This window comes from Eschrichtius robustus, chromosome 4, assembly GCF_028021215.1.
Source record: "Eschrichtius robustus isolate mEscRob2 chromosome 4, mEscRob2.pri, whole genome shotgun sequence".
NCBI classification, from domain to species: Eukaryota; Metazoa; Chordata; class Mammalia; order Artiodactyla; family Eschrichtiidae; genus Eschrichtius; species Eschrichtius robustus.
In genome coordinates, this window is record NC_090827.1 from 124,837,751 (window position 1) to 124,857,746 (window position 19,996).

Consider the following 19,996-nt stretch of genomic DNA (forward strand, 5'->3'; position numbering starts at 1 on the left):
GTGACGTAAACAACGGACGCACAGTCGCTGGGCCTGGCTTTTCCGAGGCGTACGGAAGAACGCTGTCGCTCCTCCTATGACGCGAAAACAACTACGACTTTAAGGATCGGGAGACGTGAAGGACTGAAGGACGCAGTCTCTGGCCGTGTATTTTGGCAATTGGACGGAGTAAGTTCTAAGTGGACTATAGGGTCGCCCAGGTTGGGTGAGGTCTGAATTCCTCTCAGTCCTTTTTTATGCAGCCCATTCTATCATCTGTCCTCACCCCGCCCCCTCCCATCAACCCATCAGTTCGCTTGTCCTAGTGCTCTGTGCGCACGCGCAAAAGTCCTCCGGCAGCCCTTGTAGTTCCCAATTTTCAGTGATTGGGGGCGCGTGTTGTCCGGTGTTGGAAGGTTCGGGGCCGTCCAGCGTCTGGCGGCTTCCGTGCGGAAGGACGGGCACCGAGAAGGGGCAGTAGTCAAAAGTGAAATTGCTTTACTTCACAGGTTCGAGTTTTGCTGGCTAAAAGATAGCGAATGTGAGGACTTGTATTTTAAAATTAAGTCATTTTCTTTCTCAGAACTTTAGTCCTTGTCATTCAGAGAGCTGAAAATCCAGTTACGGAAGGAACAAATAATAAGCGTTAAATAGTGTACTGAGTACGTTAATAGACTTACTTAAGGGAAAACAGATGAGGAGGCGATTGATTACGGGAGAGGCGGTAGTGGAAGGCTAGAAAGAGTAAGATGCCATTTAACCTGGGCCTTGAAAATTGTATAGGAGTTTATAAGGCAAGGAAGACGAGAAGACTCATTTAAAGCAAAGGCTCAGAGACAAGAAAGTGTTTGGGTACTGCTGAATAGTCAGCTGTGACTAGAACAATGGTTCTTAACCCTTTGGGCACACCATTTCCTTTTAAAACATGATTTAAAAGCTATGGATGAGCCTCCCAGGAAAATGCATGTACATGTCAAAACATTTTGCTACAACTTTTTCTAAGAAAAATTGTGGAAGACGTTGAAATGGCCTATATATATATATATATATATATATATATATATATATATATATATATATATATATATATATATATATACACACATATATATATATTCATACACACATATATGTGGTGTCTTGTCTAGCTCACTGTTCCAGGTTATCTCTGCCTTTCATCGTCATTGAGCTATTTTACAATTGTGTAAGTTGTAGAAAACAATAATGGAAATCAGTCTTGCAATTATTGCCTTGATTAGTATTGCAATCTATTTTAACAAATTCATTTCAACATTCCTGATTGCTTGTACTTGTGCGTGTCTAATTTTTGAGTTCTCCTTTGAAAAGGAGTTTTTGAGTAACTCCTTTTAACCAGGAGTTTAAAACTCCTGGTTTTTAACACTTGGCTAGTTCCCTGGTTAATTGCTTAAATAAAATCTTTGACACGTGTTCATTTTATATATGCAGAAGAGTCATGATTTCACCTTTTCTTTAAAATTTATCTTTTGAAAATTTCATGGGATTCACAAGAATTCTTGAAAAATATCGCAAATTCCATGGACTTCAGATTATGGATTTCTGAGTCAGAATATAGAGCACATGGTAACAGGTTGCAAGAAGGTCTAGTAAAAGGTAGGCAGTGTGGGAGTCAAGCATACCTGAGCTTACTTACCCAGCTAGTTTTAGCCAAGTCACTTAATCTTTGAGCCTTTGTAAAAAGAAGTTAAAAGAACCTAGAGGGATTATGAGGATTTAAAACAATGTATGTAAAGTAACTGGCATCGTTACACAGTAACTTTTATTTGTTTAAAGCCCATGAAACCAGTTTGTTCATTTAACAATTTTTTAAAACTACAGATTATGTTACTAGAAGGTGCTGAGGAGTTTCTAATGTTGAAAGTTTTAATGTCAGAGTCAGAAAATTAGATCTGTGTTTTAGACAAGTTACACAGCTTCTGTGAAGGATGGATGACTTCTAGAACAATTTATAAACTAGTTCCATATTGTTGTGACCGTAGTTGTGGAAAACACTGGATGGAGATAAGAGCCATTCCAAAGGCTGAATTGATAGGACTTAATAACAGATGGGTAAATGATAAAATGATAATAAATAATAATGCTTACATATTATTGAGTGTGTGCTATATAGCAGCAATGGGAAGTGGTTTATTTATTTTGATTCTTACAACAACTCCATTATGCAGGTATAATTTTTATTCACATTTTATAGACTGTAGAAAGATGAGGTAACTTGCTCAAAATCCATACAGCTAGTAAATAGCTTGATTGGTTAACTAAGTGGAATATGTCATCCTTAAATAAAATGAGGATGGTGAGAAGAACAGTCATGGGTAGGAAAGATAATAAGTTTGATTTGGAATGTATGGAATGACAACACACATATTTGTTATCATAGGACATTGAGAAAGTAAACTATGAAGATCAAAATTGTAACAAAAGTACTGCCATGTAACTTCCTGATCTTCTGCAACCATTGTGTAGGGAAGCTAACTTGTACCATAGCTTGTTATTTCCTGTTTAATTAATGTCTTCCCCTAAAGTGAAGGTATATTTGATTATCTATAGAATATATTTTTAAGATTGAAAATTGCAGGTGAGTGTTATTCATACTAGGCAAGATTTTCTGAACTTAATTCTCCAAGCCACAAAAAAATCTTTAGGAGCAGGAAAGAAGGAGAGTATCTGGGCTGAGATATGAGAATGGTGGGAAAAGTCTGATTTCTGGGACAATTGTGACTTTCTGTGCTTATGCAGTTCTGTCCGCTATTTCCTTAGATGGTGGCTTTGATGATGCAAAGAAATGGAGAGCTGGTAGTCTGCCCTCTATAATTTGTAGTTTTTTCAGAAGGGAAAGTTAGCGTGGATCCTGCTGTAGTGACAGTCATACCCTATGTTTGTATTTTGTTTATAATTCTACCCCCTAACAAAATAACTTGAAATACTTAACACTTTACAGTTTATTGGATCCTTTTAGATATATTATTTAACTATTCAACAAATGCTGAGGTTGTGATCAAACTGAAATCTCTACCTTCATAGTGTTTATATTCTAGTGAGGCAGACAGGCAATAGAATTATAATTCCAGGTAGGGATAAGAGGATACAAGTGTAGAAAGTGGTGACTGAGGGGGCGAGTAGGGTTAAGGTTGGCCGGGAGGGGATATTTTAGATTGGGTGAAAGAGAAAGCCTCTTTGAGAGAGTGGCATTTGCAGAGACCTGAATGAACAAGGAAGTAATCCCTGCAGGTGTGGCAGGGAAGCTAGAGAGCCACAGGAGCTAAAGCCTTGAGATGGGAATGGCCTTAGCTTGTTGAAAAAGGAACAAAAAGATGGTGTGTCGTGGTTGGAATGAGCACCCTGGAAGAAGTTGCGAGTGGTGAAGTTAGAGCGAGATCCCCGGGCCAGATGGAATAGGGCCTCTAGGCCACAGGAAGGATTTTGGATTCTATTCTGAGTGTGATAAGAAACCTGTGGAGGATTTTGTTCAAGAGATTGACATTTTATTTACATATTTAAATGATTATTCCAGCTGCTATCTGGAGAATTGATGATAATGGAAGAAGAGTAGAAGCAAGCAAATGTTAGGATGTGTTTGCAGAAGTTCAGGCAAGACACCATGATAGCTTGGAACAGGTGGTTGTGATGGAAGAAATGAGAAAGATTCATATTCAGTATGTGTTTCGAAAAGGTAGAGCTAACAGAAATGCTAATGAATTGGCTGTGGGGTGTGAGGAAAGAAGAATTAAGAAGGATTTCAGTGTTTTTGCCCTCTCAGCAATTTTGTCACTGGTGTTTTCTGAGGTGGGGAAAACTAGGCAAAAAATAGGTCTGTTAAAATTTGAGAGTTCAATTTCTGCCAATTTAAGCTTGAGATACACAAGAAATAAACAAGTGAAGAGGTCAAATGGACAGTTCCATGTTGGAATGGGGAGCTAATGGGAAAAGTCAGGGCTGGAGAAGATAGATTTGTGAAACATCAGCATAGAGCCAAGGAGCTTAAAGCCAGACGCCCTCTGAAAGGAGGTCTGTGTAGATAAGAAGGGGGCTCAGGACTGAATGCAATCCTAGGCAGCATGTAAAGGTAGAGCAGAGTAGGAGGGTCCAGAAAAGGAAATTGAGAAGAATACTCCTGGAAGCTAAAGGAAGAAAATGTTTTCAGTGAGGGAGTTACCAACTGCAAATGCTGCTGAGAGGTCTGGTAGACAGCGGAGATAATTGTTTTCAGTTTCATTAGAAAGGTGGAAAGGAGAGCCTGGCAGGATGGGTTGGAGTGGGAGTGCGAGGTGAGGACTGTGGTTATGCAGCACTGAATGACACCTGATTGTCTTTCTAATGATTAATTCTGACATATTCCTCCATTTTATGAGTTATGCTAGCATCATCTAAATAAATACTTCACTACTTGTATATTTAAAAAATTGGTGCTTAGCCAATCAGCAGAAGCCTATTCTAAAAATACCAGAATACTCTTCTGTTGACTTTGGTGAGAATGCACATTTAGTTAGAGATTGAAGTGAAATGCATTAATGGCTTTGTGCCCTCTTACTGGATGTCACTTTGAAACACTATTTCTGTTACTGTCTGCAGCATCACTGCTGCAGTGACAGATTCTAGCTGACAGTCAGACTCAGGAGACACAAATAGGCTTTAATCTAATACTGTGTTTACTGAGCTTTAAAGGATACAAGGCAGAAGATACAGTAGGGACAGAATCTTCATCTCATCTGGAGGCCTAGCCCCAGCATTTACCCAAATCCACTGCTTCCCCTGCCCCCAGTCCCCCCATCTACAGTAGACAAGTATGGCTTCCACAGATAAAGGCAACGGTGTTTTGGGTCACCTTGATACGTAAAAGCTTTAGCCCCTTTGCCCACCAATCTATTGTGTCATTCTGGTCACAGCCTTAAGGACTGCATACCAACTAATAGCAGCTCCCAACCCAGTGCGACAGAGGAGACAGATGAAACTCTCCCCATTTGTCTTAACGCTCCTGTTTCCAAAAAAAACCATGTTATGGGAGACCGAGGTTATTCTTAGGCAAGGCTGCATCACCCCAGGCCTCATGTTAAGTCTTTGCTCATCTACTCATTTTTGTGTGCATACCTTTAGTGATTCAACTAAGATGACACAATTCATTCAACAAATTTTTGAATGAGTACTGTGTACCGGCGACTGGGGGTTCACCAGTAAGCAAAAGAGACAAAAATCTGATTTCATCAATCTTACATTCTAGGAAGGATAAAGAATAAACAAATGTATAGTAATGTTAGAAGGTTGTAAGTGCAATAGAAAAAAGACTGGAGAGATACAGTATCTGTCCAGAACTTTGCAGTTTTAAATAGGGTTATGGGACATCTCACTGAGGTGACCTTTGAACAAGACTTCAGCAAGTGAGGAAGCAAGCCATGTTTTCTAGGGGATAATTTTAGAGAGAATAGCAAGTTCAAAAATCCCTCAGTTGAGTTTGCCAGCTGAGTTGTAGCTACAGCTAGAAAAGCAGCATGGCTGGAGCGGAGGGAGCAAAGAAGAGGCATGCACAGTCCCTTGAGGGATGAGGGGGTGGAAAGTTGCTGCCCGGGAAATAAACACTGGGACAGGAAGGTCACCTGAAGAAGAAATGGTGGATTCTATGGCTTAGCAGTTGAATTCTGCTTCTAGTAAACAAATTAACATTTTTAAAAATCAAGAATCAATTTTTATTTCATTAGAAGTTGTATTTTAAAATGCGAATAACTTTTTTGAGGTTTTTCGAAATGAAGACTGTTTCAGTCCCTAATGTTATACTTTGAGATATAAATGTAGACATAAATTATACTAGGATGATCTGGTTCTGCAGTTTAAGACATAAAATACTGAAGCTATGCTCCATAACATAGGAGGTAAATTATTTTAAAAGTAAAAACAAGGCCAAATGAGAAGTGAACGAGAAAGAACTAAAAAAAAAAAAAAATTAAACACGCAAGGCCAATGAGTTTCCTCAGCTGATGGTGAAAATGTCTGAAAAGTGTTCCCCTGAAGTTTGTTCTCTGGCAGCCAATTTGAGTCCATTTCCCTTCAAAGGCTAAACTAAACATTTTTTCTGTATTACTAATTACTTGTACTGAGTTGATATTTACCTTTTCCCAGTTAACAGGAATGGAAACTGAAAGTGGAAATCAAGAAAAGGCACTGGAAGAGGAAAGCACTGAAAAGAAAAAAGAAGTAGAAAAAAAGAAAAGGTCTCGGGTAAAACAGGTGCTTGCAGATATTGCAAAGCAGGTGGACTTCTGGTTTGGAGATGCAAATCTTCACAAGGATAGATTTCTTCGAGAGCAGATAGAAAAATCTAGAGATGGATGTAAGTTTGCTTCAGTGTATAATTGAACTAGTTTTAAGAGGTGTATCTACTTCTAAGATAGTGTATGTAATTCTGTAATGTAGTGTATATAGCATCAAATACACTGTACGTTTTTGTAATGAGTATAATTTTACGAGAACTATTGTAGCTCACTTTTTATAGCCTTTATATTTTTACAGTTAAAGACTCACTGGGCCTCTAGCAACTTCAAAGCAGATTAACATTTACCACATATGTTTGAGAATGCATTGAGATATGTGCAGGATTCAGACAGAAAGGCGTTTTACCTAGTCCGCATTTCAAAACACCTTGACTAGTTTTGAAGGGAAATTGTATCAATTTTGTGTTATAAATGTAAAACCGTGACCAGTAGGGCTGTGCCTAACTTAAGGGGCAGATTAAATTCATCCCGGGTACCATTTATCCTGCTGGTTTATCTTTTTAATGTTTTATTTTTAATTATATTTATTCACTTTAACTTGTTTTCATTAGATGTTGATATATCACTTCTCGTGTCATTCAACAAAATGAAAAAATTGACCACTGACGGAAAGTTAATAGCCAGAGCACTGAAAAATTCAGCTGTTGTAGAGGTAAGAATTGTTACAACTTACTATGTCACATAATATTGTATTAGTGTTTATACTAATTATAACCTTATGTACTGTTTTAAAGCTGGATTTAGAAGGCACCAGAATCAGGAGGAAAAAGCCTCTGGGTGAGAGACCAAAGGATGAGGATGAGCGGACTGTGTATGTGGTAAGCCATTTTTCTGGAAACGCTCAGAAGTGTCGTCCCCAAAAAACAACAGAAACATTTTAATACTCAGTAAAGTAAAAATTTATTCTAAGATTTAACATTTTATTTAATATTGCTTCTAATTTATCATAGGAATTACTTCCCAAAAATGTTAATCACAGCTGGATTGAAAGAGTATTTGGGAAATGTGGCAATGTTGTTTATATAAGTATACCACATTATAAGTCTACTGGAGATCCAAAGGGATTTGCCTTTGTGGAATTTGAAACAAAAGAACAAGCAGCAAAAGCTATTGAGGTAGGTCCAGAACCTAAAAGAAAGGAAAAGAAAATTACCAAGTGTTTTAAATAGTAACAAAATTTTATTTCATTTCAGTTTCTTAATAACCCACCAGAGGAAGCACCAAGGAAACCTGGTATATTTCCCAAGACAGTGAAAAACAAGCCCATTCCTGCCCTTAGAGTAGCTGGTGAGTTATTAAATATTTTTAAAGTAGATGTAGTTGAAGTAAAATAAAAAATAATAAAAAGATAAAATTGTTACAGAAGAAAAGAAAAAGAAAAAGAAGAAGAAAGGCCGAATGAAGAAAGAAGACAGTATCCAGACCAAAGAGTCAAATATGGACACAAGCAAGGAAAGTGTCTGTAAAAAAAGATCGAGGACCACATCTGAGGGCTCTGAAGTAGAGGTTACTGAACCCCAAAAGCCTCCCACAAAGAAGAAGAAAAAACGAGAAAGAACTGAAGTATCCAGCTTACCTTTAGGCAAAACAGGGAAGAGAAAGAGAAGTAGCTCTGAAGATGCAGATTACCTAACTCCCAAATCAAAACTTAAAAAAGTGGCTCAGAAAGACAACATTAAAAAAGAAGCTTCAGAAGTTTGTAAAGAAAACAAAGGTATTTCTAACTTTAAGCTTACGATTAGATAAATAAGGTTTTCTTTTTTTCTTAACTCACGTCTTTATTTCTTGTTGTTTAATTTAGAATTAGAAGTCTCTACTGAAGAGGAAAAAGACACTGGAGATATAAAAGATGGATCCCTCTTGAAAGCAAAAAGAAAGCATAAGAAAAAACATAAAGAGAGGCATAAAATGGGAGAAGAGGTTATACCATTACGAGTACTATCAAAGTGAGTCAGCGGTACAAATTATATCGTTGGCAGTTGGCACACTCCATCACCATTGCTAAAGTGCAATTCCAATTTGTATTGAACAGAGTTGCATATTAGCAACAGTAATGGCCTGAAGCCATGATCTGCAGACAAGTTGCTATAACACAATTGGGGTTTAAAAAGGAACCACCGCACTAAAACATGGAAGCACTTATTTTTTATCAAGTCACAGCAAGTGCCTCCATGTTAAAGTAGAGGGTGTTCCTTAATAGATTTAGAAGTACAGCTTTAATGTACCATAGACCAGCCGTTCAATTAAGTACTCCTGAAGTTTTCTTGAAGTTAAAATGAAAAAGGAAGACTTACCATCACTAAAACATGGAAGCACTTACTTTTTTAGTTTCAAAGCAAGTACATCCACGTTTAAGTGGTGGGGAGCCCAGTCTTGGGAAGAAAAATAAAAATCATGAATGTCCTTTGACCTGTAAAGGAAATTTAGAAAATAATCTGGGATCAGAACAAACGCATCAGTTTGGACCTGTCCGACAAATGTCTTTTAAGTTAAATTAAGTAAAATTTCACCGTAAGGATTATATATTTTTATCCTTTATTCAAAATTAAACAAGCAATGCTGTATTTTCATTATTTTATTTTCAGAGCTTCATTAGTAGCCAGATTCACCAATTTATCCTATAAAAATAGATCTGAATCCTTGAAAAAGTGTCGGTTTGGGGACACCTCCACTGAAACATGGAAGCACTTACTTTTGTTTTACACAGCAGGTACCCCCATGTTAAAGCAAAGGGGATCCCCTTGGCTTCTGTAGATTAGAAAGGTTGCCATCTCGAATCCGGAGGCATAATTTGGATTCACTTCTACTAAAACATGGAAGCACTTACTATTTTAAAAGTCACAGAAAGTACTTCCATGTTAAAGTTAAAGGGAGTCCATCTACTCAAGGGGTGAGAGGTAAGTAGAAGAAAGCAAATGGCATACCTTTTAGAAGAGAGTTTTTCTTAACCTTCCTGGATTACTTTCCAAAGAATCCAGTTTTCCTCTTGGAGGGTTAAAAGGCAAGGACTTTGGGTACTTCTATTTATACTATTCTTAACTCCTGAATTCCTTTTGCCTTTTTATCTCAGAGAATCATTACAAGAGCCCTTTGTTATTCTAATGTATCAGCTCTCAGGGAATGTATGGTCCTGGGTGGGTCTGGATACTTTTTTTTTTTTGAAGTATACAGATGTCAATGTTAACAGCTAAAACCATTACCACAGATATTCTCCTCTTTAAAAAAAAAAAAAAAATCCCCTATCTGCTTGTTTGATGGCATAGATTAGGGTAACAATGAGTGCTCCTGCAGAGCCAGGCGAGGCATTGTGTTTCTATCTGGAGGAGCTCTAGCTGTTTGAAGAAACATCTTACACGTTAAATGTATGTAAATAAATAAATTGCTTCCATGGGGTGTTTTTTTCTTCTTAGAAATTCCTTTTGATTCAAGTAAATACTAAGGAATGTTGTCTCTCAAATTGGAAGCAGTTTAACAAATCTTTAAATTTTAATTTCTCATTTTTTCCCCAGAGTTGACTGACTTTTCTAGTAAATGTTACTAGTTAATTAATTCAATACTTTTATTTTCATCAATTCATATATTTGAAACATACTCAGGAATTGAATCAGCAAATATAAAACATTTAATCTGAATGTTGGGGCAAAGGTACTCCCCTTTGCTTGTTTGCCAGATGGACTTAGAACTCAGGAAATAATTTGAGTGTAAGTGTTTAAAGAAAGAAAGGTTGGGAGGAGGAGTGATTGTAAGTTACTGAATGTCTGTATTAGATACTTACATTTTATTTAATGAGCTGTTGTCACTATTTTAAAAGTACAGTGTTTTTTCATTATAGGACCGAATGGCTGGATTTGAAAAAAGAGTATTTAGCACTGCAGAAAGCTAGCATGGCTTCTTTAAAAAAAACAATATCCCAAATAAAATCAGAGTCAGAAATGGAAACAAACCTTGGAGTACCTACTAAGTCCGAAATGAAAAGTGAAAAAAGTAAGCATCACTATGATAGTTTTTGTAGCATTATATTGTACTTACACTAAATGTACTTTCTGAGTTATTATATGATAAACTTTAGTTTTAAAAACTTGATTATACAGTGGTTGTTATTAGAACAATTACTGATTTGTCAAGTTGTCCAGACATGTGATTTATTCTTAACATAAGAATATTTGAAGGGTTCATTTTAAACAGAATCTTTTTTAATCATATAAATTTTCTCTACAGTTTTCATTATTAATCAAATTTAGTAATGAGTGCCTAGTTTGAGTTGAGCAGGTTTGTATAAACAAAGATGATAATTTCTTACCTGACGTGTTATTCCTTGGTATTAACCACAAGCAGGAACAAATTAAAACAAGATTTTAGTGAAATCTTCAATATTAGGATATATTTTAAATTCCTGTAAGTTGAAAATATAAATTTCACATTTGAATTGTAATTTATATGCAATATTCTTATATATTATCCTATGCCTGTTTATTTCTTCACTGACTAAAGCACTTTGTTACTTGGTTCATTGAAAAGGAGCTTTTTTTTTTTTTTTTAAGGTTTTATAAGTGCTCTTCTAATGGTAAAAGTTTGCATTTACAGTAATAAAGGCTTTTGTATTTTACTTCATGGTAATCTGCAATAAATAGTATAACTTACAACATAATGACTTTATGAGTAAATTTAAATTAATTATTTAAATCAGGCTGAGAAATCATTATTGTTATTCTAAAGTGGGCCTCCTAAGGGTTAAATTATTAAGTGTAAGAGATTTATTTCTGGTCTTTTTCTTTTCAAACAGCAGACAGTGAAGAGGGTGGTCCCCAGGAGAAGGTTAATGCAGCAGGACCACAGTTTGTGAGTGGTGTGATTGTGAAGATCATTAGCACTGAGCCTTTACCTGGCAGGAAACAAGTCAGGGTAATGCTTTTGAATCCCCAGGATAGTTGTTTCTCTTTCCTCTAAAAAACTCCCCCGTGTGAAGGTTTTTTGAATATGGAAAATGGAGCAAATGAAATTAGAATCTGTTCTCTTGTGGTAAATTGCTTAATGGTTTTGATTCCATAATAACCCTTAAGTTTGACTTGAAGCAAATTCTAAAGACTGAAATTCCTCACTGGATCAAATTTACAGCAAACATAGTTTAATCCATTTATTATAGGAAAAGTGCAATTTGTGCTTATTTTTACTGGTGCCCTTAATGGTTGTTGTATAGTTGGATGAGGAAACCATACTATAGTTATTATAACTAATAAGGTAGATAAAGTAAAATGGTTCCCAGTATTCATTTTTAGGGGACTTCCTCTGTTTTCAGAAAAATCTAGAGAAACTAGATTTTAGGAAAATACTCAGTGCTAAAACTTTTTTAAAGATTTAATCAACATTAGAGTTGGTTTGAAATTATTTTTAAAATAAAATTGTAATTATCTGCCGTTGTCTGGTTTGGAGCAAACTAGAGAATTTGTAATTTGTTTTCATTAGAGCTTTTAGCTTTCAATAGATTCCTAAAAGATTTTGTGACTTAAAACAAGTCAGAACTATTTTGGAATAAAAGGGATAATATGCATATTTTTCACTTACCATGGGCTTAGTTTATTTTTGTCTGTTAATGAATCCTCTTGGGAATTGAAATTTTTTTCCTGAAAGAAAGGCAGGGTTTTTTTTTTGGAGAAAAGAGCCTTTAAAATTTTTATTTTTAAAAATTTTTGGTATTTTTAATCCATGCTGATTATTTTAAAAATTTGGAACAATTACATAAAAGTGTAAACTATTTTGCAAAGCTCCAAACATTTTATATGTATATGCAAATAAATCTTTATTTCTACACAAGTTACACTTTAAATTGCTATTCATATGGTACTAGTCTTCTTTTTTCACTTTATAAAGTTATCTTCTACAGCATTTTGTACCAGCACAGCAATATTTCTTTCTTATTCACATATTCCTTTGAGTGGGAGTACCCTATTTTATTTACTTTTAAACCTTGTCACCCATTTAGGTAAGACACTTTCTTTTTAAACTATGTAACATGTTCTGTAACATAGCAAATATAAAATTCTTATACTGACATCAGCACCATATAGTATATTGTTTTGCTTTTGCATAGACTCTTAGCAGTCACATTTTTTAACTTGCGTAACCATTAAGGTTGCTCATTGTAACCATCTGTAAGCACTCTTTATCTGAAACCCTATCCCCTAAAATCCTGTAGCTGTCACTAACACATAAATTTAGATTCTCATTACAGTATTAATGAGGAACCTGGTCAATCCCAAATTGGTATTACCAGCTTGCATTTCAAAGTTTGGTCGCAGTATAGATTTTCAAATAAGAAGGATAAAAAATTGAGGATGTAAATGCTGCTGTGGTTAGTCAGATTGCAAAAGATTTAACAGAAAAATTACACAAAGTTTGTTATTTGGAATGACTGACATAGATTTAATTATATTTATCAAATAGCTTTTATTATCTAAGTGGTAATTATGTCAATTACAGATTCTTCATTTATGATCACCAAAATCGTAAAATAACTGCATTAACCAAGTTAGTAATTACTTACATTTTGCTGGACCAAAAACTGAGCTAGGATTGTTACTGCTGTCTGTGACTTGCCCATGTGATTACCAGGTTAATTTGTCATTCTAAGAAGGGTTTTAAATCCGGAGATTAGCCTGACATTATAATGGATATTTGGTAAATATCTTTTGAATTGTAGTAATCTAATCTGTCTGATATATCAATTATAAAACTCTCACTACTACCAATGAATACATTAAAATTTCATCACTTCATACCCTATTTTTCTTGCTTTGTGTCTAAATTTAATAATGATTAGATAGAGAAATGGGAAGAATTAGCAGGTATATTTCTCTCCAGTTCTCTTAATTTTTTTTTCATTGAATTAGCATACATTTATTAAGAGCCTATTTTGTGATAGGCAGTGTTTTAAGTGTTGGGATGAATTAAGATTTAGTCCCTGGCTTGTACATAAGCACAGGTTTTTACTACTTATTCTTTATTATTAACTGATAAACTTTTCTTATGAAAAAATATTTCCAGGTATTGCTCAGTTCTTTTTGTAATTCATATGTTAAAAATCCAGTGGCTAAAAGTAATCTAGGGAATTCTCTGGCGGTTCACTAGTTAGGACTGCGCGCTCTCACTGCCGAGGGTCCGGGTTCCATCCCTGGTCAGGGAACTAAGATCCCACAAGCTGCACGGCGGGGCCAAAGAAAATAATAAATTTTTTTTAATAAATAAATAAAAGTAATCTAAATTAGTTGTGCCTTGAAATTTTGGGTTAAAACTAAAGGAGGTGAGGTGGGTAAGACTTTTTTCCCCCAGTTGGGAACCTTCAGTTATTTCTTTAGCTTTATGAATGGAAGTTGATGAATTAAGAATTAGTGTAACATTCCTGCATAATTGCATTGCATACACTGTAGAACCTGCTGTGAAAAAAAAAAAAAGACTAGGAATGCAGGAATCTTGTTAATTTGCCCGCACAGCAGGCCCTATAGGTAAAACTTTTCCTTGCTGTGTGACTCAACTTGTTTAGAAGAGGATGCTTCGGTATTTTATCAGAGAATAAAAGCTCTTGAGCTATCTGTATTCCCATAGACTACTTGGGAACTACTTTGTATGTTCCTTGAAACTTTTTTCACAAGTGGTTATAAAAAGTTTACATATATTTTAAGTCATAAGTGATTTGGTACAGGTGAGTGGAAACACACCTTCTTCCTTAATCCCTTTTCAATTTTGTTTTTAATTTTACTCTTTAACTACACCCAGACTTGGAAACCTTCTTCTGAATTTGGGGTTGTATTTGTACATTCCGCTCTACAAATCTCTTTTCCTTATGCAATATTCCCATTCCAGTTAAGATTTTAAGGATGCTGTTGAAGGAAGGAAAGTTATTATTGGAGTTGATGTTAAATTGGTTCTCAACTTTGTCCAAGTCACTTTTTAAGAGCATTCGTTTTGGGGGGTTTTTTTCTTTCTCTTTTTTTTTTTTTGGTTTTTGGCCGCACCCTGTGGCTTATGGGATCTTAGTTCTCCGACCAGGGATTGAACCTGGGCCCTCAGCAGAGAAAGCACAGAGTCCTAACCACTGGACCACCAGGAAATTCCCCATTTGTATATATTTTAGAAGAAATGTTTGATATAGGATAGTTTCTTCTCATTTTAAATGACATATGGCCCAATTTTATAATAGATTCTAGTACAACCATTGGAATAATTTTAGAATTATATTGAAACATTTTTATTATTTATTTTAAGCCTTTCTAAACTCTAACGCAGGATACTTTGGCAGCAATCTCAGAAGTTGTCTATGTTGATTTGCTGGAAGGAGATACAGAATGCCATGCTAGATTTAAAACTCCTGAGGATGCTCAAGCAGTAATAAATGCATATACGGAAATTAAAAAGAAACACTGCTGGAAACTAGAGATTCTTTCTGGTAAAACTTTATAGAACATTCTTTTTAACAATTCTTATTGTGGGGTGATTGTTTTATAATTTCTGAGTTTGGCTAATGAAACTACGTTGTTGGGTTTTTTTGGTACTATAATATGCATAAAGTAGCATTAAATAAAATCAGACAACTATTCCGGTTCTGTTGTTGACAGTATAAAGCCTTGAATATGTTTCTTCATCTGTATCCTTATGATCAGCATTTTTGTGGGTTTTTTTGTTCTGTTTTTTTTAAGGTGACCATGAACAGAGATATTGGCAGAAGATTTTGGTAGATAGGCAGGCCAAACTTAATCAGCCTCGTGAAAAGAAAAGAGGCACTGAGAAGGTAATCAATTCATATTTGTTTTTTTTATTTCTCTAGATTTTGAAATATACGAAATTAGAATTATTTTCCACACAAGGGTACATAATTTTATCTTTTTTTAAAAAGAAAATAGTGCTGTAATTTAAATTTCTGGCTGCTTTCATTTATGGCTTTGTGGTGAATGATTATTTAAAGATTGTCTTAATGGTAAAAAACACAATGTATTTAGATTGTACTTTTTAAAAATATGAGCCTCCAAGATAAGATTGAGAGACTACGCATAACATTCCCTGTAGCAACGGTAAGCTTTATTCCTTTTTCTCTAGACTAGCTGACAAGTGAAGGAAACAAGGTTAAATAAGTACATTAAATAATTTAAAGCAAGCCTCTCTTTCAATACTTTTATTTTAAATGACACTAAATTTATCAGATATTTATTGTTGCTAGTAAGCTGTCTAGTTTATTCTTTTAAAACATTATTATACATGTAAAGGTTAGAACATCTTAAAGTGCTTAGAATAAAATAGGGCACATAATAACTGTGCCCTATTATGTGCGCATAATAATAGTAATATTACTAGTATCAATTTTTTAATGTATATTGTAAAAATCGGTAAAATATGGAAAGATGTACGTACATCCTTTTATGATTGATTAGCACTTGAAAGGTCATACTTCCTGTGTTCTAGGTTTGTTGCTTTAGGGTCCTATTTATAAAATTCTTTCTTTTTTTAATTGGAAAATCAAGTTTTTTTCATCAGCGTTACATAGCCTAGGATTCATTGGAATTTAAGATGATTTAGGAGGAGGTTTTCTACTGGTATTTGTTAATTCTGTTTCTGTGACTGTGGACTGAATTTGCTGAGATGGGAAGGCCTCCCATCTTAAGGACTCTTTCAGGTCCATGAGGTGTTAATTTCAAAGCCTGCTTGAGAGTATTTAAATGTTAAAATCATTAATCCAGAACTGACAACTGAAATGAAATCATTTTGTTAAATAATACTTATCCTTCTAATTGGTGTGAAATTTCATTTAAATTGTATATATTTTTAAAACTAGAAATCAGAAAGTTCGTTTTTCAGAAAGATTCCATCTCCACAAATTAAATTTGAGACAAGAAAATAAACGTTGACTTAGGGAATTTTATAAATTGGGTTGGAAAACAGTGAGTAGTTCTGTCATTGACTGAGAGAGTTGTCATTTACCTGTTACACCATCAGGTTTATCATACACATGATTTGTGTGATAAACCTCTGAAAGTATAGAATCCTAGCTAAAGCTATGGATGTAACTAGAAATGAAAAAAAGGTACCACACAGAGAAGCTTCTCAGAGGAGAGGCGGGTTAGACCATAATTTAGTTTACTTCTTTGTTAATTTATTTAATTAATATTTTTGGTGCCAGTTTGTGTTAGCCACTGTTCTAGGAACTGAGTATATAGCTGTGAGTAACAAAGTCCCCTTCTTTGTTGAGGCTTAGAGGTAATATATTAATAGGTCAGATGATGACATGTGCTGTACAGAAAACTCAAAAGTATAATGGGATACATGAGATGAGATTGTCTGGAAAGTTCTCTCTGCAAAGGTGACAGTAGAGGAGACCTTAGGGAAGTGAGCAAGCAAGCCAGGAAAATTTAGATGCACAGCTTTCCAGTCCGAGGCAACAGAAAGTGCAGAGGCCTTGGGACTTCCCTGGTGGTCCAGTGGTAAAGAATCTGCCTTCCAATGCAGGGGACAATGGTTTGATCCCTGGTCGGAGAACTAAGATCCCACATGCCGTGGGGTGGGGCAACTAAGCTGTTGCGCCACAACTACTGAGCCCGCTGCCTCAACTAGAGAGAAAAAACCCCGCATGCCACAACTAGAGAGAAGCCTGTGTGCCACAACTAAGAACCGACGCAGCCAAAAATATAAATAAATAAATAAAAATATTTTTAAAAAAAAAAAGTGCAGAGGCCTTGAAAGGAGATTGTGAGACTAGGAGGGCAGTGTAGCTGGAGTACTGGAAGGAAGCATGTTACTAATGGAAATTAAGTATTTAGAAAAAATTAGCAGCCAAAAGTACAGCATAAATACCTCACTGACATGCCGGCCTACCGTTTCCACAGTAACGTTATACTTGGTCGATAATTGAGTGAAAGAAAAGCACTAATAAAAAATCCTGGTTCTTATTTTCACATTGTGGAGGAGAAGGCTACTGGGGACACTTTCCTAAGCTCTGGTCAGTTTACACAGAATTAAAAGATGAAAGAATTGGTCGAAATATTTTATTTTCTATGTATGATATTTTTACCCATAAAAATCAAGTACAGTTAAGTTAAATTAAGACCTCTGACAAAAGATCAGTAAGATGAAGGAAAGATCTGCCAAAAGGGGTCTGATTCATTCTACCCAGACCAAATCTTTGTAGTGTACCCTTTCACTTTGAGCACGTTGGTAAAATTAGATAACAGGTACTGGAGACACAGTAAGGCTTTTCTCATTTCTCTTTAGCTTTTAAAGTGTATTTGAATTTTGTAATGTTTTTATCAAAATGTTCTTTCCTTTACAAAGTACTGATAGGTCAGATATTAAGCAGGTATAGGTAGAATTCATAAAATTTGTGAAGAGCATATCGGTGTGACAGTTTTAAACACTTACATTTTGACTCACTTCACTGATGAAAAGGCTTTTAGTTTAATCTGAAAGTGATTTCCTGCCAGTGTCCACTTATCACCAGTTTAAATAAACTATTTTAATGAATACTCGTTAGAATCTGTGTTTTTAAGAGAATAAAATTTTCATTTCCTCCAAAGCTAAATAAGATACCTTAAGTTTTTTTATCAAGAAAGCTTCTGGAATATATAGATATTTTAAATGTTCTTCTGCATTCCACATAATTTCATTTGTCTTCTTTAAAATTTTCAAGTATTTATGTAAGGGTGTAATTACTAAGTACTCTTAATAGCAGTTTCTTATTTGGAATATTTTTTAAATTTGTAAGCAAACCTTTGTGTAGCACTCAGCCCAAAATATGCTGTCTCATTCAAATAATATATGAATTTTCAAGCACAATATAATTATTAAAGACCACACATCATTTAAGAAGTGTCTTGATAATTAATACTCAAGCCCAAAGGGCTATGAAACAACAAATGTTGGTCCTTAAGCCTCCTAAAATGTCAGAAAAATTACCAGCATGGAATGTTTTTTTTTCCTAATTTTATATTGGAGCATAATTGATTAACAATGTTGTGTTACTTTCAGGTGTACAGCAAAGTGATTCAGTTATACATATACATGTATCTATTCTTTTTCAAATTCTTTTCCCATTTAGTTTATTACAGAATATTGAGGAGTGTTCCCTGTGCTGTATAGTAGGTCCTTGTTGCTGGAATGTTTTTCTTTTTTTTTTGGCTGCATTGGGTCTTCATTGCTGTGCAAGGGCTTTCTCTAGTTGTGGTGAGCAGGGGCTACTCTTGGCTGTGGTGTGCAGGCGTCTCATTGCGGTGACTTCTCTTATTGCGGAGCACAGCCTCTAGGGTGCGCAGGCTCAGTAGTTGTGGCGCACGGGCCTAGCTGCTCCGCGGCATGTGGGATCCTCCCGGACCAGGGCTCGAACCCACGTCCCCTGCATTGGCAGGCAGATTCTTAACCACTGCGCCACCGGGGAAGCCCTGGAATGGTTATTTTTAATTGAAAATTTTTTTAGTAATCTGGAACTAAAATGAGAGGATCTTAGGTAACTCAAAGACTTAATATCTATTTAATAGGCCATAATCTAGACAGTTCTCTCTGTAACTGATTTGATCTAAGCTTAATTATCTCATTTGTTTTCTTCTTCCCCTTTTTAAGAAGTTTTATTCAAGCTAATAGTTATGAGATTTTTCTAGTCATAATTATCTTTCTCTTTTTAGGTATCCAGTACATTCTAATTTCTGATTTCTTTCTCTGTAGTTAATCACTAAAGCCGAAAAGATCAGACTCGAAAAGACTCAACAAGCAAGTAAACACATTAGATTTTCTGAATATGATTGAAAAAAACATTTTGGTTCACCTTTTAAGAAAGATTTCACTGGATGCTAGAGCTATTCTTAGGGAATTCTTTTTTTTTTTTTTTACGGTAGTAATGTGTAATGAATGTTTTTCTAAAACCTACATTTAATTAAAAGAAATAGTTTTGTTCTTTAACTTGTAAAGAAGACTTTTGTCCAGAGACAATTACACTGTATACCACAGTTTTTTCATTAAACATTGTATTTGTTGAAATTATCTGATATAAATCAACCTCAAAGTGATTTAGAAAATAAATGTGTTTTGAACATTATCTTTTTTCCCAAACATTATCATTAATTTTGCTGTTTTGTATTTACAAAAACAATAACTTTTGCAAAAATAATAATACTACATAAATAAATAGGTTAGGAAAAAATGTTTAACAGAGAACTCTCACTGTACTTATTATTTTGTAGCTTGCTTTTTCCATTTGAAACATCTTAAATACTTTTTCATGTTGATTTATGCAGAGACGTATGTGTGATATTTCATTCTGCTTATTGCACTTTGCCTATCTGAGCTTCCACTGAACAGACCATATGAACTGTTTCCAATTAAAATGTTAAGTGAGTTTGTTTTCATAAATGAAGCTAATAAACATTTTATTTTGGTTAGACAAAATAAAATGTACCAGATGCTGTGAACACAGGAAAAAAAAAAATCTAGGTATCAGCCTTAGGCATAACCGAAGTCTGTCATTTTATTTGGGAAAATCACAGAATGGTATGTTGAAGGCCTTCCCAGAACTGAACTTGCAGGGCATATACGTGACTGGCATCTTAATCTCTCACCAGGTATCAGGAAAGTACTCTGGACAGCCCTGGGGTTCATTTTCTTGGGCTACAAACCCATTTTTAGTTCCATCAGCGTTGTCCAGCAGTGAGGGACTAATTTGGCTGTCCCTTCTATGCATTGTGGGAAGC

The 19,996-nt window shown here is 35.1% G+C and overlaps 1 protein-coding gene across 2 annotated transcripts; it reads left to right on the plus strand.

The window, feature by feature from the left end:
- Window positions 1-19: 19 nt before the first annotated feature.
- LARP7 (La ribonucleoprotein 7, transcriptional regulator) lies at window positions 20-19,244 on the plus strand. Of its 2 annotated transcripts, none has more exons than XM_068543333.1 (13): window positions 20-168; window positions 6,127-6,337; window positions 6,830-6,930; window positions 7,013-7,096; window positions 7,229-7,393; window positions 7,472-7,565; window positions 7,645-7,992; window positions 8,080-8,224; window positions 10,111-10,262; window positions 11,062-11,180; window positions 14,559-14,718; window positions 14,969-15,060; window positions 18,975-19,244. In XM_068543333.1, the coding sequence occupies exons 2-13, from the start codon at window positions 6,136-6,138 to the stop codon at window positions 19,053-19,055; spliced, it is 1,743 nt and encodes a 580-aa protein (XP_068399434.1). In that variant the 5' UTR covers window positions 20-168; window positions 6,127-6,135; the 3' UTR covers window positions 19,056-19,244. The 2 variants fall into 2 exon arrangements, with proteins under 2 accessions (XP_068399434.1, XP_068399432.1); XM_068543331.1 differs by having other exon boundaries at window positions 7,642-7,992; window positions 18,975-19,243.
- The last annotated feature ends 752 nt before the right edge of the window (window positions 19,245-19,996 follow it).

Excerpts from the sequence above, each read along its gene's own strand:
- LARP7 (XM_068543331.1), top strand. The coding sequence starts at position 6,136 with ATGGAAACTGAAAGTGGAAATCAAGAAAAGGCACTGGAAGAGGAAAGC. Across the intron at positions 8,225-10,110 it reads CCATTACGAGTACTATCAAA|GACCGAATGGCTGGATTTGA; the intron begins GTGAGTCAGCGG and ends TTTTCATTATAG. Across the intron at positions 14,719-14,968 it reads GAAACTAGAGATTCTTTCTG|GTGACCATGAACAGAGATAT; the intron begins GTAAAACTTTAT and ends GTTTTTTTTAAG.